The sequence below is a fragment of the Procambarus clarkii genome, chromosome 10, assembly GCF_040958095.1.
Source record: "Procambarus clarkii isolate CNS0578487 chromosome 10, FALCON_Pclarkii_2.0, whole genome shotgun sequence".
NCBI lineage: Eukaryota > Metazoa > Arthropoda > Malacostraca > Decapoda > Cambaridae > Procambarus > Procambarus clarkii.
In genome coordinates, this window is record NC_091159.1 from 39,753,226 (window position 1) to 39,777,031 (window position 23,806).

Consider the following 23,806-nt stretch of genomic DNA (forward strand, 5'->3'; position numbering starts at 1 on the left):
GCTTATATGTTTGCTAGAAATCCGGGTTTCTTTTTTTTGTATATAGTTCAATTGTTTGTTATGGGTCAATAATTGATGTCTAGGGCAAGTGGAGGATTTTAGGTAGGGCTAATGAGATTTTTGTTTGGTCAAGCTAGGAATGGAGCTTGGTTGTGCTCTGGGACTGTTTAGCTTTGTGGGGGTTGGATGAGATGTATACTTGATAGGCTTAAGGTTACACAACTGGTCGGGGTCTGGTTACACAACTGGTCGAGCTTAGGTTACACAACTGGTCAAGCTCCGGTTACACAACTGGTCGGGCTCCGGTTAAATAACTGGTCGGGCTCCGGGGGTGTCACTTGGGCTGTGGGTTGTGCATGGTCAGGCTTCGGTTCGTGCATGGTTGTGCTTCAGCGGTTGTTTGTGTACTAGTGCTCCAGGTTTGTTTGCTAAGGCTCTGTTTATATGTTTGCTAGAAATCCGGGTTTCTTTTTTTGTATATAGCTCAATTGTTTGCTATGGGTCAATAGTTGGTGTGTAGGGCAAGTTGAGGATTTTAGGTTGGGCTAATGAGATTTATTGTTTGGTCGAGCTAGGAATGGAGCTTGATTGTGCTCTGGGACTGTTTAGCTTTGTGGGGGTTGGATGAGATGTATACTTGCTAGGCTTAAGGTTAGACAACTGGTCGGGGTCTGGTTACACAACTGGTCAAGCTTCGGTTACACAACTGGTCGGGCTCCGGTTAAATAACTGGTCGGGCTCCAGGGGTGTCACTTGGGCTGTGGGTTGTGCATGGTCAGGCTTCGGTTCGTGCATGGTTGTGCTTCAGCGGTTGTTTGTGTACTAGTGCTCCAGGTTTGTTTGCTAAGGCTCTATGTTTATATGTTTGCTAGAAATCCGGGTTTCTTTTTTGGTATATAGTTCAATTGTTTGTTATGGGTCAATAGTTGGTCTCTCGGGCAAGTGGAGGATTTTAGGTAGGGCTAATGAGATTTTTGTTTGGTCGAGCTAGGAATGGAGCTTGGTTGTGCTCTGGGACTGTTTAGCTTTGTGGGGTTGGATGAGATGTATACTTGCTAGGCTTAAGGTTAGACAACTGGTCGGGGTTTGGTTACACAACTGGTCGAGCTTCAGTTACACAACTGGTCGGGCTCCGGTTAAATAACTGGTCGGGCTCCGGTTAAATAACTGGTCGGGCTCCGGTTAAATAACTGGTCGGGCTCCGGTTAAATAACTGGTCGGGCTCCGGGGGTGTCACTTGGGCTGTGGGTTGTGCATGGTCAGGCTTCGGTTCGTGCATGGTTGTGCTTCAGCGGTTGTTTGTGTACTAGGGCTCCAGGTTTGTTTGCTAAGGCTCTTTAATAAATAATAAATAAATAAATGTTTATTCAGGTAAAATACATACAAGAGGTTATACAAAAATTGATAGATTTATAGATAGAGCTAGTACATACAATGCCTAAAGCCACTATTCCGCAAAGCGTTGTGGACTGGAAAAACATTAAAGACTAAAACTTAATACTAATTGAGATTAAAGTATAAAATGTGTTGAGAACAAGTACAAATAAAAGTAAAAAAGAGGGGAACATGGCAGAAAAAGCAGCACAAATACAATTAGGTCGACAAACAGCGTTGTTTAAAAGAACAGGCATGGGTTGACAATAGAGGGGTAAGGTAGGTTACAGGGAATTTATTAGGTAGTGCTTAGTTTTTATCTTAAACTGGTTGAGAGAGGTACAGTCTTTAATATGATTGGGAAGGTCATTCCACACTCTGGGTCCCTTGATTTGTAGAGCTCCGTTTATATGTGTGAACTATGTTTATATGTTTGCTAGAAATCCGGGTTTCTGATCAGGGGAAGAAAGATACTGGCAGTATGGGGCTTTAAATTTATTGAAGATTAAATTCTGCAGAACATGTAAATATATAAAGTTTCAATTATATAAAGTAAGTAAATATATAAAGTTTATATTAAACACGGTTTATATTATAGACTTATAACAAAGTTTATATTATATTAAACTTAATATTGAACATGTAAATATATAAAGTTTCAAATATATAAAGTAAGTAAATATATAACGTTTATATTAAAATATATAAAGTAAGAATTAACAGTAACAATTCCAAGTCCGAGGACTAGATTTAACTTAAAAGGTACACCCGTAGTAAGTATGAGACCTTAGCCTATAGTGACATGGAAACTAATTCTGCAGAAACCTAAAGGTTAACTGGTACTAGAATTAAGGCCGAGTGCAAATGTGTAGTAATTATATAACACTAGGATATAACAGGCAGGACACAAAGAATAACTAATAAGTGAGAGACCACATAACACGTAATGTACCCGGCCAAGAGGCCGTAAAAGACCTAATGAATAAGGAGAAGGGGGTGTGACTACAAGTAGGGCTTACTAGCACCTAGACTGGGCAAAGTATTAGCTGCGGACAGCGGGACACTTGGGGACCGGCACTGCACCCCCACCGCAGGCCAGCGGCCGGACCCCCCCCCCCCCCCCCGAAGGGCGAGTGCCAGCTGGCCGCGTGAGGCACTCAAAGTGGCAGAGCAACAACGTCCCGTCTGACGTAGGATGTGAGAGCACTACTCTTCCGCCTGCCGTCTGCCATTATTTCTGATGTGGCGAGCCCGTCCCGAGACAGCTGGGTGCGGGGCGTAGTCATCTGGAGGCAAGCCTAGCGCCGAGAGGCAGCGCGTAGGATCCTGGAGAAATCTCGCCTGGTGACAGGAGCGCTTGTAGGATCCGAAGAGTGTTGGTTCCTGACCATATAAGCGATACCTGGTCCAGTCGGAGCGTGCGTCGATTTTTTGTCGCGTAGCTCACCTCCCCCGGGCTGAAAGATATAAGGCAGTAAGGGTGGGCAGAAGCGGCATGCAGTGTTATCGTGACAGGCAAGAGCACAGACGAGAGTGAAACCCTAGCTGAATCAATACGGAGACGAAAAACGGGGGGAGGGAGCCCGGCAGCAGGAATTAAGAGAATCCTTAATTAACAATCCTGGATGAATAAAGAGTTTTCCGAATAATTATACTGTAGCAATGAAGGGATTAGCACCCAAAAGGGAACAGGAAGGGCGGGACACAGCCCAACCGTGCGCGCTACGGACCGCCGTGCCACGTGGCAGCACGACCAGGCGTGTGCCCCGTAGCAGGCCCGGGTGGAGGGCCGGACCTGGCCACGAGTCGTCGCCAGGGGCGACGCTTGTCCGCTCAGGGAGACCCGACCCCTGGGGACATCCCAGGGAAGCCGGCAGACCGGCAACAGGGAACACCCGAGGGAAAAACAGGAAAGACGCAGAAGCACGCCCTGCCGGCCAGGCACGTGACGACCCGGCAAGGCATGCATGGGCCCCAAGGCGGGGCCCGCCATAGGGCCGCCCACGCCTGGCCACGTGTCGCCGCCGCCGAGAACATGCGCCCCGGGCGTAGGACCGAACCTGGCCACAATCCGTCGCCGACGGCGACACATGTCCTCGGACAAGGCGAAACCTGGCCCCCTGGGACACCCAGGGAACCCGGCGGGCCGGCGACAGGGAGCCCCGAAGGAAAGGCGGGAAGGACGCCGAAGCACGCCCAGACGACCAGACACGTGGTCGATGGCGGCGAGGGAAGGGCCCCAAGGCAGAGCACAAAGGGCGTAGGGCCCACCACGCCTGGCCACATGGCGACGCCGGCAAGGGCGCGCCTGGCCGCCGACGGGGCCCCGGGCAGGCGCGCGCCTGGGCACGCCGCACTGCGGGGCCCCCTGGACACGTACGAGCACGGCTGGACGGTGCCCCACAAGAGGGGAGACTGAACGCAGGCCACTAAGGACGCGGCCCGGGGCACGCCGACCCTAAGCCAGCCACGCGACCAGCACGGCACGGGGGCGCCCCAGCTCTCGCGGGAACTAACAGCAGAGAGCCCAAAGGACTAACTAAGGCGGCACGCACGTACCGCGAGGGGATGGCGCTTGGCACACGCCGCACTGGGGAGGACCTGACTAGAATTGAACAGAAAACCTCACCTTGGGGTTAAAAGTGTAGGGCAGGAGGGCCCTGCCGGAACGGTCTGGGGTGTCGAGGGCCCCAGGATGTCCGTGAGAGAGAGGTCAGGTACCGAGACAGCTGGCGTGTTGTCCATCTCGTGCGGAGTCGGGCGTCCGGGGAGTGGTTGCGAGGGCAGCGGCGGGGGCAGGCGGAGTGAAGGCAGAGCCCCTCTGTGCGCCCGTATTTATACGGCCCCAGACTGCCCGCGCAACGCCACGGGACGCGCTGCGCAAATGTTTCTTTCTCCCCCATCAGAAATATCCCCGCTTGCGATCAAGCAGTGACCATTTTTTTTTGTGTGTGTGTGTGTGTGTGTGTGTGTGTGTGTGTGTGTGTGTGTGTGTGTGTGTGTGTGTGTGTGTGTGTGTGCAGAAATAATATGAATAAAACAATTAACATCGTGTAGTGTACTCTATATATCAAAATATATTACTCTGAAATCAGTCACTTATGAAAAAATTGGGCTACTCTTATTACAAATTCGCTACTTTTTGACCGTCAGCTCGCTACTTTCAGCAATTTGTATCTGGCAACCCTGACCGGGGAGCCGACGAGCACAACAATGGCATACTATGGGCCTGGGATGTTCCTCTTTTCCAAGTGTTCTCGCCGGGTCTTAAGCATTAATTCTAGCCGCAAGTTGTCAGGTAATGGCATGAGGCGTCCCCGAGGCGGCCAGGTGCGGCTCCTGGCCAGACACCGCCGCCAACCACCATAATTGTCGGGTTTATGGTGTCGGCTTCTTGTGGGGCTTCTCCCTTACCTTACACCAGTACGGCTCGTAATGGTCCTCGAGAGATGCTCTGTTTAACTGTTACTCATTTTATTCACAGCTAATGTAACTAGTGTACCGTTATATCACACACACGTCTGGCAAAGTTTGGTTAGGTAATTGTAAAAGAAGGTGAACCATCATTGGTATGAAGTGATGCATCCCTCTGATGTAACCAAGGAGTGGAGAGCCAGCTCCTACATCAGTATTTTAGTAAAGTCTGTATCCAGATTGGTAAGATTATTGTAAGGCACTATAACGAGCTGACTTAGATCATACAAAGGCATTTTGGCAAAGCTTTACAATTTTCGGAATTGTATCTATCATTAGGTTAGGCCGTGTTAGACTGGTTAGGTTGGTTTAGGTTAGATAGGCTTTAATATGTTGGCAAACCATCATGTGTGCAAAGTAACATATCCTTGAAATGGTATATATGTTAGGTTGTTTAGTTATGCTTGAGTTAGTTAAAATTGTTGGTGAGCTATTTTGGTACAAAATAATATGTATGAAATCTAGCATAAAGAATTTTTTTTTTTTATATACAGTATAATTAGGTTGTCTTCCGGGATACTATTGCATGGTAGTGGTTGATGAAGGGTACCTCGCTGACTGCAGGTCTTCCACCAACTTCGTCAGTGATATTCAATTGGAATGCCCCCATCTGGACTACTGAATCCAAGTATTGGGATCCTTACAATAAAAAGGGCATATACATGTATGTATGTATGTACAGGTATATTGAAAAAAGCTCAGTACAGTGACAGAAATCATCCCAGAACTAAGTCAGTTCTCATACCAGGAACAATTGTAGGCCTTTACACCAATGATACTACAAACCAGACACAGCAGGGCTGACCTCGTCAAGCCCTTTAAAATACTGAACAAGATGGAGGCTATTAATCTAGAATACTTATTTAACCCTCAAACGGCTATTGAAATTGGCCGTACCTGCCTATGCACAAAAATTCCTCAAAATATTTTTTCTTTGTGGGATTATTAATTTGTATGAAAAATGTAAGAAAACTGAAAAAAATTAATTATGTAACATTTTATTGATTGGACCAGGTGATTACCTAAGTGTAGTTACAGGATGGGAGCTATGCTCGTGCTGTTGTTCGTGTCTTCCCAGTACTCTTTTATATAAAGCTTTGAAACTACTGACGGTTTTGGTCTCCACCACCACCTCACTTAACTTGTACCAACTGTCTACCACTCTGTTTGCGAAAGGGAATTTTCTTGTATTTTTTCTGCATCTTTGTTTAGTTAGCTTAAATCTATGACTTCATGGTTTTTGAAGTTCCAGGTCTCAAGAATTTTTCCTTATCAATTTTATCAATTCACATAACTATTTTGTATGTAGTGATCATATTGCCTCTGTTTCTTCTTATTTTCTTGGTTTTGCATATTTATAGCATAACCTCTGCTTGTAGCTCTTGTCTTGTAGAAGCCATTTAGTTGTATGTCTTTGCACATTTTCCAGTTTGTTCACATGCTTCTTAAAGTATGGTCACCATACATCTGCTGCATATTCCAACTTTGGTCTCACAAAGGTAGTGAACAATTTCTTTAGTATTTCACCATCCATATATTTGAAAGCAATTCTGAAATTGGAAAACATTGCATAGGTTCTTCACACTATTTTTTTGTGGTCCTCAGGTGAATGATCTAGAATCACCCCTAGTGTTTATTTGGTAGTTGTCTATGTTAGGATGAAATTAAAATTTTGCTAAGCGAGTGGTATGGGAAATGCATCTTGGAGGCATCTCTGGTTACAACAAATCCCTCACTGCAATGAATTGGTTATCATAACCTGAGGTTATCATCAAATGTAATTTAGTCTTTTACACCAGAAATTGAATTGCAACTCTATATTGTGTAAAGAAATAAGTAAAGAATTGAACATAAAAATCACCCAGCTTCCTCTTTAAAAAAATTCAAGATGGACAACTTGGGCACACTATAATACTGTATGTGTTTATTTTTAGATTTTTACCTTTTCTTATGCAATAATACAAATTTTACTAGGCTTTATTTCCTGTGGTAAAGGCTTTGTGAATCAATTGGATATATTAGTTTTGTTATGGTGTAATAACTTTAAACTGCACAAGTATTTTATTAGAAAAATAATGGAATCCTTCTTTGTGCAGGTAGTGTGAAGCGATGCAGCTCGCAAGCCAAAGTGGGGTTTATTGGACTAGGAAACATGGGGGGACCAATGGCTTCCAATCTAGTAAAGAAGGTGAGGATTGCATACAGTATTAAATTCTTTGTTTGTATATTTGTAATAGTTTTAACTTTTTCAGATTTGTTTGTTATCTGGTTACTCTTCCCAGGACTGATTGATAAAATACATAAAGAAATCTATAATAGAATTACAGGTGATGACATAATATCCAGTTTCAATACAATTATTGACTCAAGAATTTACAAAATTGTTTATTTGAAATTAAATAATTGATTTGTTAGACATTAAAACTTAGTGCAATATTTACTGGACACTTTAATTAATATTTATAATTTTGATGACATAATCAGCTTTGAGCAATTATGTGGCTAAGTTTGTATTTTTTTTTATTTCTAGTGAGTGGACTGTATATTTAAAGATTTGGTATTACATTTCAATGGACTGTAAAACATAGGTATTTTAAATCTTCTGTACAATTCTCACAGGGGGGGGGGGAGAGGTTTTATAGTGTTAGTAATAAGTTCAGGTCTTACAACTTATCTTGTAATTTGTTGAAGTTAAGTCTAGAGTTACTGCTCTGAATTCGATCCTAAAACCACTTGATTGTAGACAAACATATGACAAAGTTTACACTTTACAACAAAAGTACTGGTACTAACATACGACCACAACGAAAGTACTTGCATATGGCTACAATTACTTTGCCAATAATATCTTTTGTGAAGATTTTGTATACAATAACACCATGGTCACATTTTGTCAAAATCTGTGCATTACATCAGCTTTTTGCTTGTTTTCCATGGCATCTAAGGCCATGTCATAGTGGTCTAGCAATTGTGAGAGGCAGGAGCACCCTATCCTGGACTCATGTTGCCCAGAGTTATGTAGGCACTGTGAGTCCGTGTATTTTGTGGTCTTACTTCTTACCACTCAATTTGTGTGGTGTGATGTTGGAGCAATTGGTCTATAATTTCATACCTCCTTTGTGAAGTGGTGTGATCTCTGCTGTATGTCAGGGATAACACCAGTACGGGTATTTAGGCTCGATCCCCAAAGGATGTTTAGGGCTTGTGATAATTTTTGTTTTTCCAATTCTTGATGAATACATATAGAATTCCAGAAGTCTGTACCTGTTGCAGAGTGCATGGACATATGGCAATTTTGTTAAAAAGACAGGATCTAAGAGCACCCCCCATTTGGATTACTGTATCTAAGCATGGTGACCTCATTTCCAGAAGGACATAGCTGCTCTGGAGAAGGTGCAAAAAGTCATTCCAGAGCAAAGTCGTCATCTGTATCAGGAATGCTTGAAGGCCACAAGGCCTTCACTGCAACCCAGGCATGACAGAGCAGATCTCACTGAAATTTTAAAATACTGAACAAGTTAGAGGATGTTGATCTGGATATTTTCTTTAGGTCAGATGTTACATAAACAAGGAGCAACAGTTTCAAGCTCAACAAGCCACAATGTAGGACTGAGAACAGGAGATGCTTTTTCACCGACAGGGTTGTTAACCCATGAAACTGCCTATCCGCCAAAGCCATAACTAACCAAAACTGTGTTGAGTTTTAAAATATACATAGAAAAGATCGAGGCAAAAGGGGTGACTTTTAACAAGCTGCTGGCTTCCTGACCTTGTCAAGGCCACTAGGGTTACTGGCCCTCAGATAAAGCGGGTAAAAAAACTCGACTACAGGTACAAATGGTAAAATACAGTACTTCAAAGTAAAGTTGGGTTAGGTAGACATCTGATACATGGGTTCATTTCTGGTGTCACTTTCATTAAGAATTCATTTGGATCATTAATCTTTAATGTGCTCAGGGGTTCACTGAAAACAGAATCGTACTGTAGCCTCTGTACAGTATTTCACAATACAAGATCTAGATTTTGTTCTCGAATTTGCATAGGAGAAAAAGTTTTTGGATTCCTCTCTATTACACTTATGGCCATTTGATCTCTCTTTCTCTCTGGATTTTGTATGATTCTTGGAACTTTAGCTCAATCAATTTTATTTCTCTACTTTTACTTTTTGTCTTTCTTGGGATAAAATGGAGCATTTGCCTATATAAATCTGCAATTTATTTTCATTGTCTATAGAGGGAACACTGTTCTCGTTCCAGTTTGTATATTTTTCTCCTTCTCCTTAGTGGGATGTAACTTGCACATATTTCTGGTGCTGCTATGCCTACTTTCTCAAAGCAGTGATTTAAGTTTACATTGTCTTTCTCAACATATTTCTGAGAGATCTTATTTTATTTGTTATCAGTTAATTCACTTGTTATTAACATTTTATTTGCTGAATTCTTCTCTTGGATTTGAGACTGCACAGGCTCATGCATGTCAGAACTTCCATTTTGTTGTGATCTGAATAACATATAGTTGTAATCATTGTCATTAATCAGTTCATCATTATTTGTAAAAATAAGATATTGGCAATTTTAATTTTTAGTAGGTTTTACTGTTTGCTGGTTTAAGACAAATCTGTCACAAATATGCAAGAGATCATTTGTCTGTGCTCATTTAGACTTCTTCCTAGACTTCTTTAGTATAACTGTATTTGCCACATTTTTCCATTTTAAGGGGCCACAAGTTGAAATCACCAAGCAAGATAACTGGGGCAGGGTTTGTGAGGTTTTCTGAGCAGTATTCTATTTTTGTAAATTGGTCTTTAAACTCCTGAGGAATGGTAATTTATATACCAAGACAATCACCACATTTTGAATGTCTATTTTGATTATCAGTACTTCCACCATGTCAATTGTGGTGTTTAGCAGCTTTGTACAAATGTGAGTGTGTGTCTTTGATGTACAGAGTGCATTAGATAATATTTCTTTATTTTTTACTGTTATGAGTTTTTAATGAAATTTCTGTAGGGAGCCCTGGAGACTCCCCGGAGTTTACCAGGCTGATATGTATGTATTAGACTGTGGCATCAATCAATGGAGTTCTTGCTTACCGGGGACTACGAGCCATAACCTGGCCCCCTTAGAGGGGCATGAGGAGCAGTGGGCCTATGGAAACCCCCATGTGTTTGGAAGAATTCCATGGCTACCATCGACTAGGGTTTGGCACTCAGAAAGGTAGGCATAACGAAACAAACCCCACATGATAAAAATTGCTACCTGGAACCGAACAGGGAGGCAGAACTGCTAAACTAAAACAAGCAAACAAGCAAATGTCACTAACGCCATCGTGCTGATCGTCCGTGCAGCCTCCCCGCGCCGGCTGCTACAGCATTCAGTTCCTCGGCTGTTGTGAACTGTGGCGGTCGTCGACTCTGGCCTCTGACTCTTGCAGTTCTGTGCTTTGAGGTGTATTCTGCTGTGTATGGGTGCGCAGGGATATTTCATCAGTAATGGGGCCGCATATGCTTAAGGACCTTCTCTAAGCTCCCTGTAAGTACTGCCCTTGTCTCTTGGGGTTATCTTTCACAGGGCATTCAGGAACCGCTTCTGTAGGGGTCTTTTGCTGCTCGGCAATTGCCCGCCCTTGGGGCCAGGTGGGGTTTTTTGTTGCCACTGTTTAACCTTGGGTAGGAAGTGGTATCGTTGCTGGTAGGGGGCAAGGTATTGTGCAGCTTGTCTACCATTATACACAGTGGCCAGTTCTGTTTTCCTGGGAGGGGACATGCTTTCATGTTTTCTTTTTCTTTTTGTTCATTTTGTCTGGTGGGTGGGGGGTTCTGGTTTATCCCCCTTGGTTTATCCACCCTTCTGTTATATTGGTGGTCCTCCGCTCGGCCCCCGTGCTTGTACATATCGCAGGGGTTTAGGTTTTAGCAGTTCTCTTGGTAGTTTGGGCCCAACTGGTTGGCAATACCTTGCCTAGGCTTCCCTAGGCTTCCCTTGGCTTCCCTTAGCAGTCAGCCTAAGGTCCCTGGAAAACCCCATTGGGGCTCTTTGGACCAATGGATGCGCCCTCTGGGTACCACCTAACCGAGTGCGAGTTTGAAGGTTGCTCTGTTCCCTTGTCTTAGGGTGACACTCGCCAGTTTTACCTCCGTTATGCTGCCTGTTGGGTCAGTGACACCTTTGACCCGGAGTCATGTGAGCCTTGCTTCTTGCTCGTGCTCCAGATTACCCAATCTTCTGATATTGATGTTCGGGTACTGGCGGCTTCGGCGTTGCATGCTAGCTGTTGGTTGCTGCAGCACGCTAGGTTAGTTGCTCACCCGGATGCCCCAAGGCTGCCATGCTTGGATTATTGGGACCCGAACTTGGGGGCATTAGTCGGTTCATCTTTGGTTTCGTTCGCACTACCATGTCCTTCCCCCAGTTGTTGTTTGTCCTGAAAGCTCCTGGCCTACCAATTGTCTGAGGGTTTCGGAATCAGGGCGGGGTTTAAATGATAGTGAGACTTGGGCAACATCGGGGACTGCCCCTTCCTGGTCGGCGACGGAGGCATTTGAGCCTACGCCTCCTGCCATGGCTTCTGGATCTTATCAGCGGGCCCCCCTTCTCAGCCTTTCCCCTGGACTCTACCTTTTCATTAAGGGCAGAGGGTGTGGAGGAGGGCTTTGCCCTGGGTCCTGGCATGGAGTACCCCGAGGTTGGGGAGTTGACTTTGAGGGGGGGAGGGGTCTGGGCCCCATTTGACCCCGCTTGGGTGTTGGTTCCCTCCTTCCCTGTACGAGTATGATTTGGGTTTGGTTCCGGGTTCCCTTGGGGGTCTTCAGTTCCTTCCCTCCAAAGGTTTTCGGCTTCTCAAATCCTGCCTAGGGGGTTCAGGCCACTGTGGCTTACCTCCTGTGAGACCCAGATTACGCCTTGGTGATGGATCCATCTTCTTTTGCGTTCAGTTCGACCTTCCATAACTGGCCGACCCCTCACAGTGTTCAAGAGAGAACTGGATAAGCACCTCCAAAGGATACCTGATCAACCAGGCTGTGACTCATACGTCAGGCTGCGAGCAGCCGCGTCCAATAGCCTGGTTGATCAGTCCAGCAACCAGGAGGCCTGGTCGACGACCGGGCCGCGGGGACACTAAGCCCCGGAAGCACCTCAAGGTAAAGGTTCCCCTTTTTGGTGTGTTACGATGTACCGGAGTCTTCCTGGTTAGCAGACTGCCCTTTCTTTTCATTGGGAGCATGGCATGGGTTTTGTCGGACCCACATACTTGATTGGTGGGAGACTTCAATTGTGGTTCAGGTTTACCTGGCGGTGAGCTTCAGCGCCTGAACGCATGCTTGTTTTCCCCCTGTGCTTCCTCGGGTTGTTGGCATTGTGCAGCTTTATGTGCAGGTTCCCTCCCTTTCAACTGCTTTGGTGGTTACGTGCCCGTGGGCATTTGACCTCGGTCTTGCTTTTTTTTTTTTTCCCCTTCTCGAGCTATCCTCGGACTAGTTAAGAAGGATGTGGAGACGCTTGGTGCCGGGTCTTCATTTGGTGCGCTTGTCTCGGCGGCTAAGGCGTCGGCTACCTTGTTGAAGTTGTTCGCGCCGATTCACAAGGAGGCAGTGTCTGTTTTTTGCTTTTTGCCTTATGTGCCGACAGGCTGTGCTTGCTCTCTCCTTGGAATCCGCTTGGTCTCTGACTCATAGATTTTCATTGTCCTTTTGTCCGTTGCTCTTTGCAGAGTCTGCTGTCACGCAGTTCCTGCAAGCGGCATTGTCCTGTTGTTGTCCCATGTTGGACTTGTTGGTTCTCCGGGAGGCCTTCCCGGAATTGTTGTGCCAGGGGCTCGGGTTCCTCTAGTCGGGATGGTCTAGCGGTGCCAGTTTCTGAGCCGGCACTTCCTTTGGAGCAGGAGGCATCTGGTCAGTGCAGTGGTCGCTCTGCTCATCGGTCAGGTTCTCGTAAGGGACATCGGCCCTTTCGTGGGTCGCCCCATTGACTGGGCGGTGGAGGGGGGGGGATCACGCTGTTTGCTCATGCTTGGTCCCACGATTCGTGGGCGTTTCGGGTTTTCTTCTGGCCTATGGTGGTGTTGGATGGCCTTTCTCCTCCAGGGGGTTTGGGGCTAGTGGGGCAGGCCTCTTTCCTTGCACTTGGGCGTGGTTGAAATGACCCCCATCACTCAGGTGGGTTTCCTGCCTGTTTCCAGTCCCAAAACAGGACTGTGCAGATCTGAGGTTTATTCTGGACTAGTCCCACCTGAACCTCATGGCTTTCTTGCCCCTTTTTTCGGATGACCACTCTGTCCCAGGTCCGGCTTCTCTTGGAGCGGGATGCTTGGATGGTGTCTGGACCTCTGGGATGCATATTGGCACGTCCCAAATCATCTGAGGTTCAGAGACTGGTTAGGTTTTGTGGTGGGTTGGCAAGCTTTCTGCTTTTATTACCTTCCATTTGGCCTGAATCTGGCACCTCGTGTATTCACGCGTCTCACCCAGATCGTGGGGCTCGTCTGCATCTGCTAGGGGTTCGGGTTCTGGCCTACCTCAATGACTGGCTGGTGTGGGCTCCCAGCCGGTCCACGTGTCTGCTCACCAGGGGTGTGGTTCTTTCCCAGCTCGCCGGGTTCAGGTTCATGATGGATTGGAGGAAGTCACATCTGGTTCTGTCCCGTGTTCGGACTTGGCTGGGTTTTATGTGGGACTCTCGGACCGCTTCCTTGTCTCTCCCTCTAAAGTCGTTGCTGCGTCTGCAGTCCCAACTTCGTCTGTTTCTGGAGGGCTCCCGGGTCACTCGGCAGTTGCTCGAGCAGCTGTACGGGAGTCTGAACTTTACCGTGCTTGTTTACCCATCGGGTCGGGTGTGGCTTTGGCAGCTGTTCTGGTTCCTTTGGGGGTCTCCCTTCTGCCACTCTAGTGATCGTTGGCTTCAGTCACCCTGGAGTTTTGCGTCGGTTGCTGTGTCGCAGGCTTCGGGGTTTAGTTTCTTGGCACCTACCTGAGCCCTCGCTCGATGTGTTCACGGATGCCTCGTCTCTCAGCTGGGGCATTGGTGACCAGTGCTCACCAGGTTGGCCACTGGGCAGTGGGCTCAGTCCTTCCATCGGGCTCACAGCACTGTGCGGGAGTTCGCAGCAATTTGGCTGGCACTTTAGAGGGTTTGGGTTGCTCGGGGTTCGATGATCAAGCTCCATTTGGATTGTTCTCTGGTGGTTCATTGCCTGAACCAAGGGATTCTCTTCAGTCCTTGGCTCTTTGGGGCTGGTCTCTTTGAGTGACTGGTTTGCTGGATTCTTGGGTTTGGCTCTCCGTGCAGTTCATATCCGGGCAGTTTCCAACATCCTGGTGGACGGCCTGTCTTGGTTCATTCCTCTGTCTATGGAATGGACGGTTGATGCCGACTCCTTCCATTAGGCTCCACCGGATGTATGGACTCTCGGATGTGGACTTCTTTGGCAGCCAGTGAGGGAGGGAGGCAGGCAGGCAGGCAGGCAGTGAGGGAGGCAAGCAGGCAGTGAAGGAGGGAGGCAGGCTGGTAGGCAAGCAGGCAGTGAGGGAGGCAGGTAGGCTAGCAAGCAGTGAGGGAGGCAAGCAAGCAGGCAGTGAGGGAGGGAGGCAGGCTGGTAGGCAAGCAGGCAGTGAGGGAGGCAGGCTGGTAGGCAAGCAGGCAGTGAGGGAGGCAGGTAGGCAAGCAAGCAGGCAGTGAGGAAGGCAGGTAGGCAAGCAGGCAGTGAGGGAGGCAGGTAAGCAAGCAGGCAGTGAGGGAGGTAGGCAAGCAGGCAGTGAGGGAGACAGGCAGGCAGTGAGGGAGGCAGTAGGCAAGCAGGCAGTGAGGGAGGCAGGTAGGCAAGCAGGCAGTGAGGGAGGCAGGTAGGCAAGCAGGCAGTGAGGGAGGCAGGTAAGCAAGCAGGCAGTGAGGGAGGCAGGTAAGCAAGCAGGCAGTGAGGGAGGCAGGTAGGCAAGCAGGAGCAGGCAGTGAGGGAGGTAGGTGGCTTGTGTGTGATATGTAAATTTGTGTTACAGGTTCTGGTGTCCATATATTTAGTGTTGATTCAGAGGTATTGTTGCATGGTATTTTAAACATGTATGAAAATTCAGTGATTTCACCATTCTGCCATAATTGTTAAAGTTTGCAGAGAATGAAATAGTTTTCATCAATACAAATGCTCTTCTACTTTATGAATTGAAGTACTGTATCAAAATTATATAGATGTAATTATTACTCTGTAATCAGATTAACCTCAGTAAGTTTTATTTTCAGGGTCATAGTGTTGTGGCATATGATGTTAATCCTAAGGCTATGGAAAATATTGAGGATGCAGGTGCAAGGATTGCTGCTACTCCAGCTGAGGTGGCCAGTAAAGTGGATAGTATCATCACCATGCTGCCTAATTCACAGCATGTAATATCATGCTATACTGGAGAAAAGGGAGTTTTTGAGTAAGTACATAGAGAATGGAGTTATTACTGTAGTAGTTATTTAATTCTGGGAGAACCCCTCGGTAGCTCGTCAAGCTGAGTACTCGCCCAATTGTGCTTATGGGGGTTGAGCTTTGGCTCTTTGGTCCCACTTCTCAACTATTAATCAACTGGTATGAGTGCTTGTTTAACCATGCTTTAGAGAGAAGCACTAGGCTTCTGAGACCCACCATTGCCTACCGGAAGGCAAAACCAAAATTTGGCTTGCTCTATAAGGTGAGGGGAGCTTGGTGATTGAAGATGTACCCAGAACTAAGAAAACAATTCAAAGCATAAACACAAGAAGAACACGAGCAACTGCTTGAAAGAAATTGAGTATCTAAAAGTAATGGACAATGATCATTACTGTGATGTAAACACATGAGCCATGTTGCACCTGATCTCCATCAGGTGGTAGATCATGTCATCTGGAATATGGTCAGCTGATGCCCTAAGCACAGCCCAATAACAGTGCCCCCCCCCCAGCCCTTCATTTGTTTAGCTGGCAAGACATTAACACTCATGAAGTGCTGATGGTGAAATAAACAATACAGTTTTCTTCAAGGCCAATCCTCACACCAGAACACCCAACTGTATTAAACTAGATGGGGTACAGTACTGCACTGTGCATGTGTGTGTCTTCCCCTATTCACCCCTCTGTATAATGTCTTGGTTGCAACTCCCTTCTACCTGTAAAACTGGTCTTTGAGAGACAGACTGCATTTGGTGATAGAAATACCAAGACTATCTATATCTATGATAATTACTTTATGCTGCCACCACTCCATTATTTAAATATATATGGAAATGGAGAAACTTTGATCACAGACATCATGCACAGTAAGTCCTTGTGATAATTATTTGGGAACAGATAAGTGACACACTCTTAATAATTACTAAGAGGTGTTTTATCTTTACTTATTGATATGAACCAATTTGATAATCTCTCAATGGGTACTTGAAGGCCATTATTACATAATCACTCATAGCGACTAAAGCTTCACAAAGACATCAGACACGCTTGATCTATTTTAGTTTAGTACTTCATGTCTGTACCTTTCTTGAATGTTGGAATGCTATTTGCCAGATCCTGGCCTCAAGCCGGGCTTGGGGAGTAAAAGAACTCCCAGAACCCTCTCCAGGTATGCTCCAGGTAGCTCTCCAGTTTCTAGTGTAATGTTGAACACTACAGTATAATTAATGGGTAACACACTCTCCCTACAGCTTCCTTCAGTAACCATAGTGATATCCGGTCTAGTCCTACTGCTTTTGCTATCCAGTTCCTCCAGGTATCTTTTTACCTCTTCTACATTAACTTAAATTCTGTCTAGTGTTGTTTCTGGTCATCTGTTGTCACCCCCTACTTGGACACTAATCAGGTTCTGGTTTGTGAACCTGGAACTCTTGTCGAGTTCTTCACATGCTTTTTTGTCACTCAAAAGTGTACCTCCCTGTCCCCACAGTTTAATCACATGGTCTTGTATTATTGTTTCTCCCAAATGTGGCTGTGCAACAACTTAGGTTGGCCCTTTGCTTTTGCTGCAGTGTCATTCTCAAAGTTCTGCTCTGCTGCTTTCCTGATTCTTGTATTCCTGGCCCTTTTTAGAGCATCTCAATTTGCCTCTGTACCCATGTCCCTACACTTTTTCACTTTTTCTATGCCTTTTTTTTCTGTTTGTTCTTACTGTTGAAACATGGGTTTATTTTCCTTTTATCTATTTCTCTCCCGAGAAGTATGAACTGTTCCAGTGATTCTTTGCATTTGTGTTACAACTTCGATCACTCATTTGCTGTTTTTCTTTCCATTTCAGTCTCCGATTGTACCTCCTGCAGATAATAATCCTGCAGTCTCCTTTTCTGTATTTTCTCTTGCTCCTTGTCGTGTTTGCAACAGTTTCTAAAGTGTAATCAAACATAATAATACAGTGGTCACTGACTTCTAATGGTATCTCATATTTTAAGTTCTCTACATCATCTTCATTTTAGGTTAACACCAGGTCTAGGGAAGCTGGCAGATCATCACCTCTTTCTCTTGTTGGTTCCTTGATGTGCTGCCACAGGAAGTATTTGTTTGTAGTGTCCACAAATCTTACTCATCATATTTCAGGTATGATGAGTAACCTTTGCCCCTACTTGCAAAGGTAGGGGGTATGCTTTGAGGATCCTTTGTTGACCAGTCTGTTTCCCTGTGATTAAAATTCCCAAGTATTAGGATCTTTGCTCTGGCTCTCCTTGCCACTGTGGCCACATTTTCTATTATATTCAGGCATGTTTCATTGTATTTATCCTATTCCTCCCTTGACCTTCATGCAATTAATGGAGAGTTGTAAATAACATCAACCACCATCTTCATAGTCCTCACTGTTATCATACCTAGTAGGAAGTCCTACTGGATGATTACTTCCAGACACTATCTCCTCAAAGCTCCAATGTTGTTGTATCAGAAGGGCTACTCCTCCTTTTCCCCCCTATTTATCCTTTCTTATTACCTGGTATAATCTTGTGAATATTGCACCCTTTAATGTGTTCATCAGTTTTGCCTCCATAACTGTGATGATTTGAGTTGCAGTACTGTCACCTGTTCTTGCAGCTGTACTCCTTTATTTGTAATGCCTTCTGCATTTGTGTACCAAATTTGTATACTAATTTCTACTGTACTATTTAATTTCCCCCTATGGAGGTTAGATTCTTCATTTGGGTTAGTCCCGTTCCGGAGGGTGGCATTTGTGAGTGTTAGCCTAGTCACACACTCTCATTTCCCTAGTTGTCATTTCCAGTTTTTTTTTAACTTTCTGCTACTTCTCTAATTGCCTCCTTTGCATTTTTACCCTCTGCTATTACCTTAACCTTTTCCTTAAGCTTGTTGACACTTGCTTCCCTGCCTTGGTTCTCGAATTTCAATTTATCTCCTACAGCCCTGATGTCTTTTATTAATTTGCTACTTGTACGTAATTCCTCTTTCAGTTTCCCTATGGTCATTACTAGTTCGTGTATCTTCTCTCTCCCTTAGTTTTTTATCTCCATCTTCATCCATCTTATCTCCACATCTCTCCTCCTCATCTCTTCATCTACCTTTGTCTCCACTACCTCTTTATCCCGTTTCAGCTCTTCTAATGTTGTCTTCATTTCCTCCATAGTGCCTTCAATTGCTTTTCTATCCACTCTCACCCTAATCTTGATTTTCATTGCAATGTCCCATGTTGCCTTGGTTACTTCCCCTCAGTCTTATTAGCTCTTTACATTTCACCCCTTTATTCCCCTTTACATAGGGGAGCCGGTCGGCCGAGCGGACAGCACGCTGGACTTGTGATCCTGTGGTCCTGGGTTCAATCCCAGGCGCCGGCGAGAAACATTGGGCAGAGTTTCTTTCACCCTATGCCCCTGTTACCTAGCAGTAAAATAGGTACCTGGGTGTTAGTCAGCTGTCACGGGCTGCTTCCTGGGGGTGGAGGCCTGGTCGAGGACCGGGCTGCGGGGACACTAAAGCCCCGAAATCATCTCAATATGGCCTCAAGATAGCCACCCCCATCTTGAATCCCTATAAACTCCCCTTTACCCATATTATTTGATTTTTGTTTTGTCTTAGAAACTGTATGCCAGGTATTTTAAACTAACTTTGCAGTATGATACTAGACTATATCCCCATCCCCCAAGTCACTTATTGAAAACTGGTGCTTGTTTATTAACAGTGTTATGTAATTACCTAAGTGTAATTACTTAGTGTAGTTACAGGATGAGAGCTACGCTCGTTGTGTCCCATCTTCCCGACACTCCTTGTCATATAATGCTTTGAAATTACTGACGAAAATTACTGAAATTAATAAATAATAGTAATTACTACTGTATTACTAATTACTTTGAAATTAATGTATTGTGGGTTGGGTGCTGACTCTTCAGCTACGTTAATGTGACTCACCTTCTGCATAGTGTGGGTGATATAATGAATGAATGAGGGTTGTTTATAATTTTATAATGCCCATGACACTTCACTATATTGCTTCTCGTTTTTTTCTCCCGACTTGCTTCTTCATTCCCTTATGAAAGCAGGAAATGAAGTAATAGTAATGTTACACACTTTAGCTTGTGGATGTATATAATACAGTACATGTTTGCCATAAGTATTAATGTTTTTCAATACAAACAGAGCAGTGCAGCCTGGGACACTTATTTTGGACAGCAGCACCATTGATCCCAGTGTGTCTAAAGAGATGGCCAGCTTAGCTCTGAAGAAAGGTGCTGTTTTCATGGATTCCCCCGTGTCTGGAGGTTTGTAATCCTAGTCTTGTGATATGCAATGAACTCACTTTTCTTATTTTAATGCCATTATCAGAGATAAGATCTTTTTAGCAAGTGTTCTTGCTTAATAATTTTGAGCATTTTTATGATGGACTTTATCTAATTTTTTTTGAGGCTCTGTCATAATTGAGTATTCCCAGAAGGGATGCATTGTAGTTTTCAGTTGATCATTTATTCCAAATAGGTAATGTCTCTGAATTATCTGGAGACAACACTCAGCTTTGTTTGAACCTTTGAAGATATAAGTATGGAGGTGCAAGAAAGATCATTATTGTTAAAGGTCTAACAATATCATCATTGATGTGATATGCAGAAAGGGATGTGACCATTACATACAAAATACTGATTTGGAATAGACATGGTGCACAAGTATAGCCTCAAAATTAAGAGAAAACAGGACAAAGATTACAGTTAGAAACTGGAAAAAACTTCTTGAAGAAACACAAAAATAATCATACCTTGTATATATGGGTAGTCAACAAGTGCAATGTACTGAAGGAAGTCATGGAAGCCACCTTAACCCTTGCACTGTGCCAACCGTCATATAATTGAGTGTGCTGGTACTCCAGCTAACATTGTGATTGTTAGTACAGTGTATCATAAGATTCGAAACTCCCATTCATACAAGGGGGCGCACATTTGCTTCCTCGGGCCTCCAGTAACTATCCACCCATCTTGAAAAAACATCTTGTGCCTCACTTTCCTTCCATGGGCTTAGTAACATGGCCTAGGTTACTAAGGCCTACAAAACGTTGCTAAGGCCTTGGCTTTATGAACGTGTAGGGCAGCCATACTATGGCTGCCCTACACGTTCATGGCGTATATATATGCCATGCGAAGTTTAAGGGTTAACAATACCAATAGAAAAATACTGCTTTTGGAACAATTTATTTTTGCCACACCATGGGAATATCATTTTAAAAGGTGCTCAGTGCAGGGGTTAATGCACAAATTTAAAAGCTAATAATACAAAGACCTGGAATGTCAAGAGTTTAAATATGAAATGCACAAAGTACAAAAAGGCTTGGAGATAGGTCATAAATAGTTACACAAATCCCGTGTGTTATTGTTTCGTAAGCACACCTGCCTAAGCCTGTTATAATTCCTGTAATTGTTAAATTCGTGTACTCATTATATTTGCTTTATTCATTGTATCAACTTGTCTTTATTAGTCATTACAGCACCCTGTAATAATAGCACCCCCATTAGTTATTACACCACTTTTCTAGTGCTTGCAGATTTAATGATATTTTTATCGGCTGTGTTAAAATGTATAACACATCTGTACATTAACCAGAGGTATTGTTTGTCAAAGAATTTATTCATATTTTTGTTTAGTGCTTCATTGAGTATATTTTTGCTGCTATCCTCACAAAACTGGGGAAATCACAGCAGAAAGCATGGGTACAACACAGTAAGTGGCTGCTGGAAGGAAATTAGGCACCCCTAGGTAAATAAGGCAAATGATCATTCCCACTGTGATGTGCCTGACCACCACAAGATGGGCAGCCCAGGCCACCCGAGGATTAAGTCAATCTGCCCTTTCACTCTTCCACCTCATGGAGCCTGTCCAAAACCTGTACTCGCTGCTGGGCCTATCATCAGCTTGTCACTTTCAGCTATTATGTGTTGACCTTCCATGGAACGTTATGTTCTGCCAGAGGCTATTGGTTTATTTTGTTTATGCTTTGAAATGGCATTCATGGCACCTATATTGCCTGTGCCCTAGCATTTCCATTGTGCTCCTGATCATGGCCCGGAATCCTTTCCTAGCATCAACTTGTATTTTCCTATACACACCTACACAGATACACTACTGAGGGGATTGTGGGCCCTCTTCTATGAGCTGACTTCTCGAGTTGCCCGTCTTTTGGTAGTGCATGAGATTTATTCTCTATCCAAGGCTTGTTCACAGAGAGGGTACAGTCTTCGCAACTCGATAATACAAAAAGTGTACTGGAATGTCATAATTTGACATAATTTAACAAAATAAGAGGGTTTGTGGAAAACATTGGTACATTTAACTCAATTTTGGCTACAGTGGTATTTTGCCAAATGTGTTAGTAAATGTTTTCTTTAGATGTAGTTTCCAGGAACTTGGAATCAAGAATCAGGATCTAACACCCAATGATCTTTATTCATGCTGAATACTGTACTTCAAAAAATAAAACAACATTAGAAGTCAATGCAGTATAAAGAACCTGTAGCCATCAAAAACTACATCACTGAATCAAGTTGGTAGCAATGATAAATTGCAAATTGATAAAACAAATTCTATACAGTATATCTCTGATGTTACAACTCCATCACATCCCTAACCTAGCCCCATCATCACTTCCACGACTGTAACACTTGCCTATTCTCTCCTTTATAAGCACTTCCTGTGTGTATCTTGCATTTGATAAACCCCTTAAAATTTTATTGGCAAATTTTATCTTATCTTAACTTTGTATTTATCTACATTTTTTTAACATATTAACTTTAACCTTTTGTATTTTAAGAAAAAAATGTTAGGTCTATGAAAATCTTTACATGAACTGAGCTGAAGTGGATGCAAATGTTTTTCTGAAAAGTATTCAGAGTATTTACATTTTCTGTTTTATATTTAATTAATTTGACATTCTTTAGGTGTGAATGCTGCCAAGGCTGGAACTCTGACATTCATGGTTGGAGGAGATGAAAAGGAGTTTGAGGCAGCAAAAGGACTGCTGTCTGCCATGGGTCAAAATGTTGTTTATTGTGGTGGTGTTGGAAATGGACAAGCTGTCAAGATCTGTAATAACATGCTATTAGCCATCTCCATGATTGGCACTGCTGAAACCATGAACTTAGGGATGAGGTAATGTTCTTGCTAGAAGAGTATTTTTAGTGTTAATGTAACTCTAATGTGTTATTAGACTATTGTGAAACATGTGCTTCATATACAAATAGATGCAGATTTTTAAGCCAGTAAAGATTTTTACTTGCGTGTAGTGTTATCTTTGTGCCAAAGTACAGAAACCTGCAAATGAAGCTAAACGGTGAAGAAAAAAGCTGCTGCATTTGATAGATGGTGTCTTATTCACCCATAGTACTAGGGATCAAACTAGATTTAGTATTTATATTAAGTTTCTGAAATACAGTACAGTATCTGTAGTTGAGAAATACTTACAGTGGAGAGTATCTGTAAACACAGATACACAATAGCGTGATGCATCAAATGAACAAATCCACAAGGGCCATGACGAGGATTCGAACCTATGTCCGAGAGGATCCCAGACGCTGCCTTAACCCATAGACCGAGCATATTACTGCGAATTTAGGGGGCATAACATTGAAAAATATTCATATTGTGTAAAAATAACTTAAAAATGTTAAACAAATCTCCAACTTATTGGCTAGACATTCTCGTTGTCGAGACACCGGACTGCACCCTCCTGGGTGCCCCCATTGGCCCACAAGCAATCACGGAGATCCTGGATGCAAAAATCACTGATCTAAAGAGAATGCTGGACAGGATTGACAAGATTGATGCCCATGATGCTCTCTTCCTCCTCACAAGATGCCTATCTCTCCCTAAGTTGATCTACTTTCTGAGATGTTCTACATCCTAAATTAAATGTGTATGACACCCTTCTGAGGTCCATGCTGGAGAAAGTCCTGAACCTGTCATTGGACGACTCTCAGTGGGAGCAAGCAACCCTCCCCGTAAGACTCGGCGGCCTAAGTGTCCGCACAGCCTCCCAGATTGCTCTACCAGCCTTTCTTTCCTCATCCCATGCATCACACGATCTCGTAAGAGATATCCTACCTGAATTCCTGATAATTCAGCAGGAATACACACCCCTGTTTTTACTGAATGCTCAAATCAGTGAAATGCTCTTGCAGCCCCAGCACCCATCATAGAACTAGCAAAAAAAAAATTAGTCCAGCTGGAATCACCTGCTAGTAGAAAAAATAGCTGATGCCATGCTCAGAGCCGCAACATCAGACAAGGAGAAAGCTCGCCTCAGAGCAGTGCCTGCCCCCCATGCAGGAGACTTCCTCCTGGCAGTACCCACGTCGGCAATGGGCACATGTCTAGATCCAGAATCCCTTCGTGTAGCAGTGGCCCTCCACCTTGGTGCCCCAATTCACACTGAATACCAGTGTATTTGCAACAGGGTGGAAGCAGACCAATATGGACTGCATGGGTTGCATGGCAGAAGCACAAAGGGCTGGCATGCGAGAGACAACGAGGTCAATGACATCATCAAG

General features: G+C 44.3%; 1 protein-coding gene and 1 long non-coding RNA gene across 2 annotated transcripts in view; one reads left to right on the plus strand and one right to left on the minus strand.

Annotated features, from left to right (window-relative positions):
* Nucleotides 1–2,046: 2,046 nt before the first annotated feature.
* LOC138363055 (uncharacterized) lies at nt 2,047–4,290 on the minus strand. Its single transcript, XR_011227997.1, has 2 exons — nt 4,004–4,290; nt 2,047–2,831 (listed from the first exon to the last, which is right to left on the minus strand). It is a non-coding gene; the product is annotated as an uncharacterized lncRNA (long non-coding RNA).
* A 232-nt stretch (nt 4,291–4,522) lies between these two features.
* LOC123745512 (3-hydroxyisobutyrate dehydrogenase, mitochondrial) overlaps nt 4,523–23,806 on the plus strand; it is a 31,289-nt gene continuing 12,005 nt past the window's right edge. Inside the window, exons 1-5 of the mRNA XM_069321901.1 lie at nt 4,523–4,672; nt 6,945–7,036; nt 15,078–15,256; nt 19,419–19,540; nt 22,199–22,409. Of these exons, the coding sequence (XP_069178002.1) occupies nt 4,588–4,672; nt 6,945–7,036; nt 15,078–15,256; nt 19,419–19,540; nt 22,199–22,409 (689 nt within the window). The 5' untranslated portion in view covers nt 4,523–4,587. The remainder of the gene's footprint in view (nt 4,673–6,944; nt 7,037–15,077; nt 15,257–19,418; nt 19,541–22,198; nt 22,410–23,806) is intronic.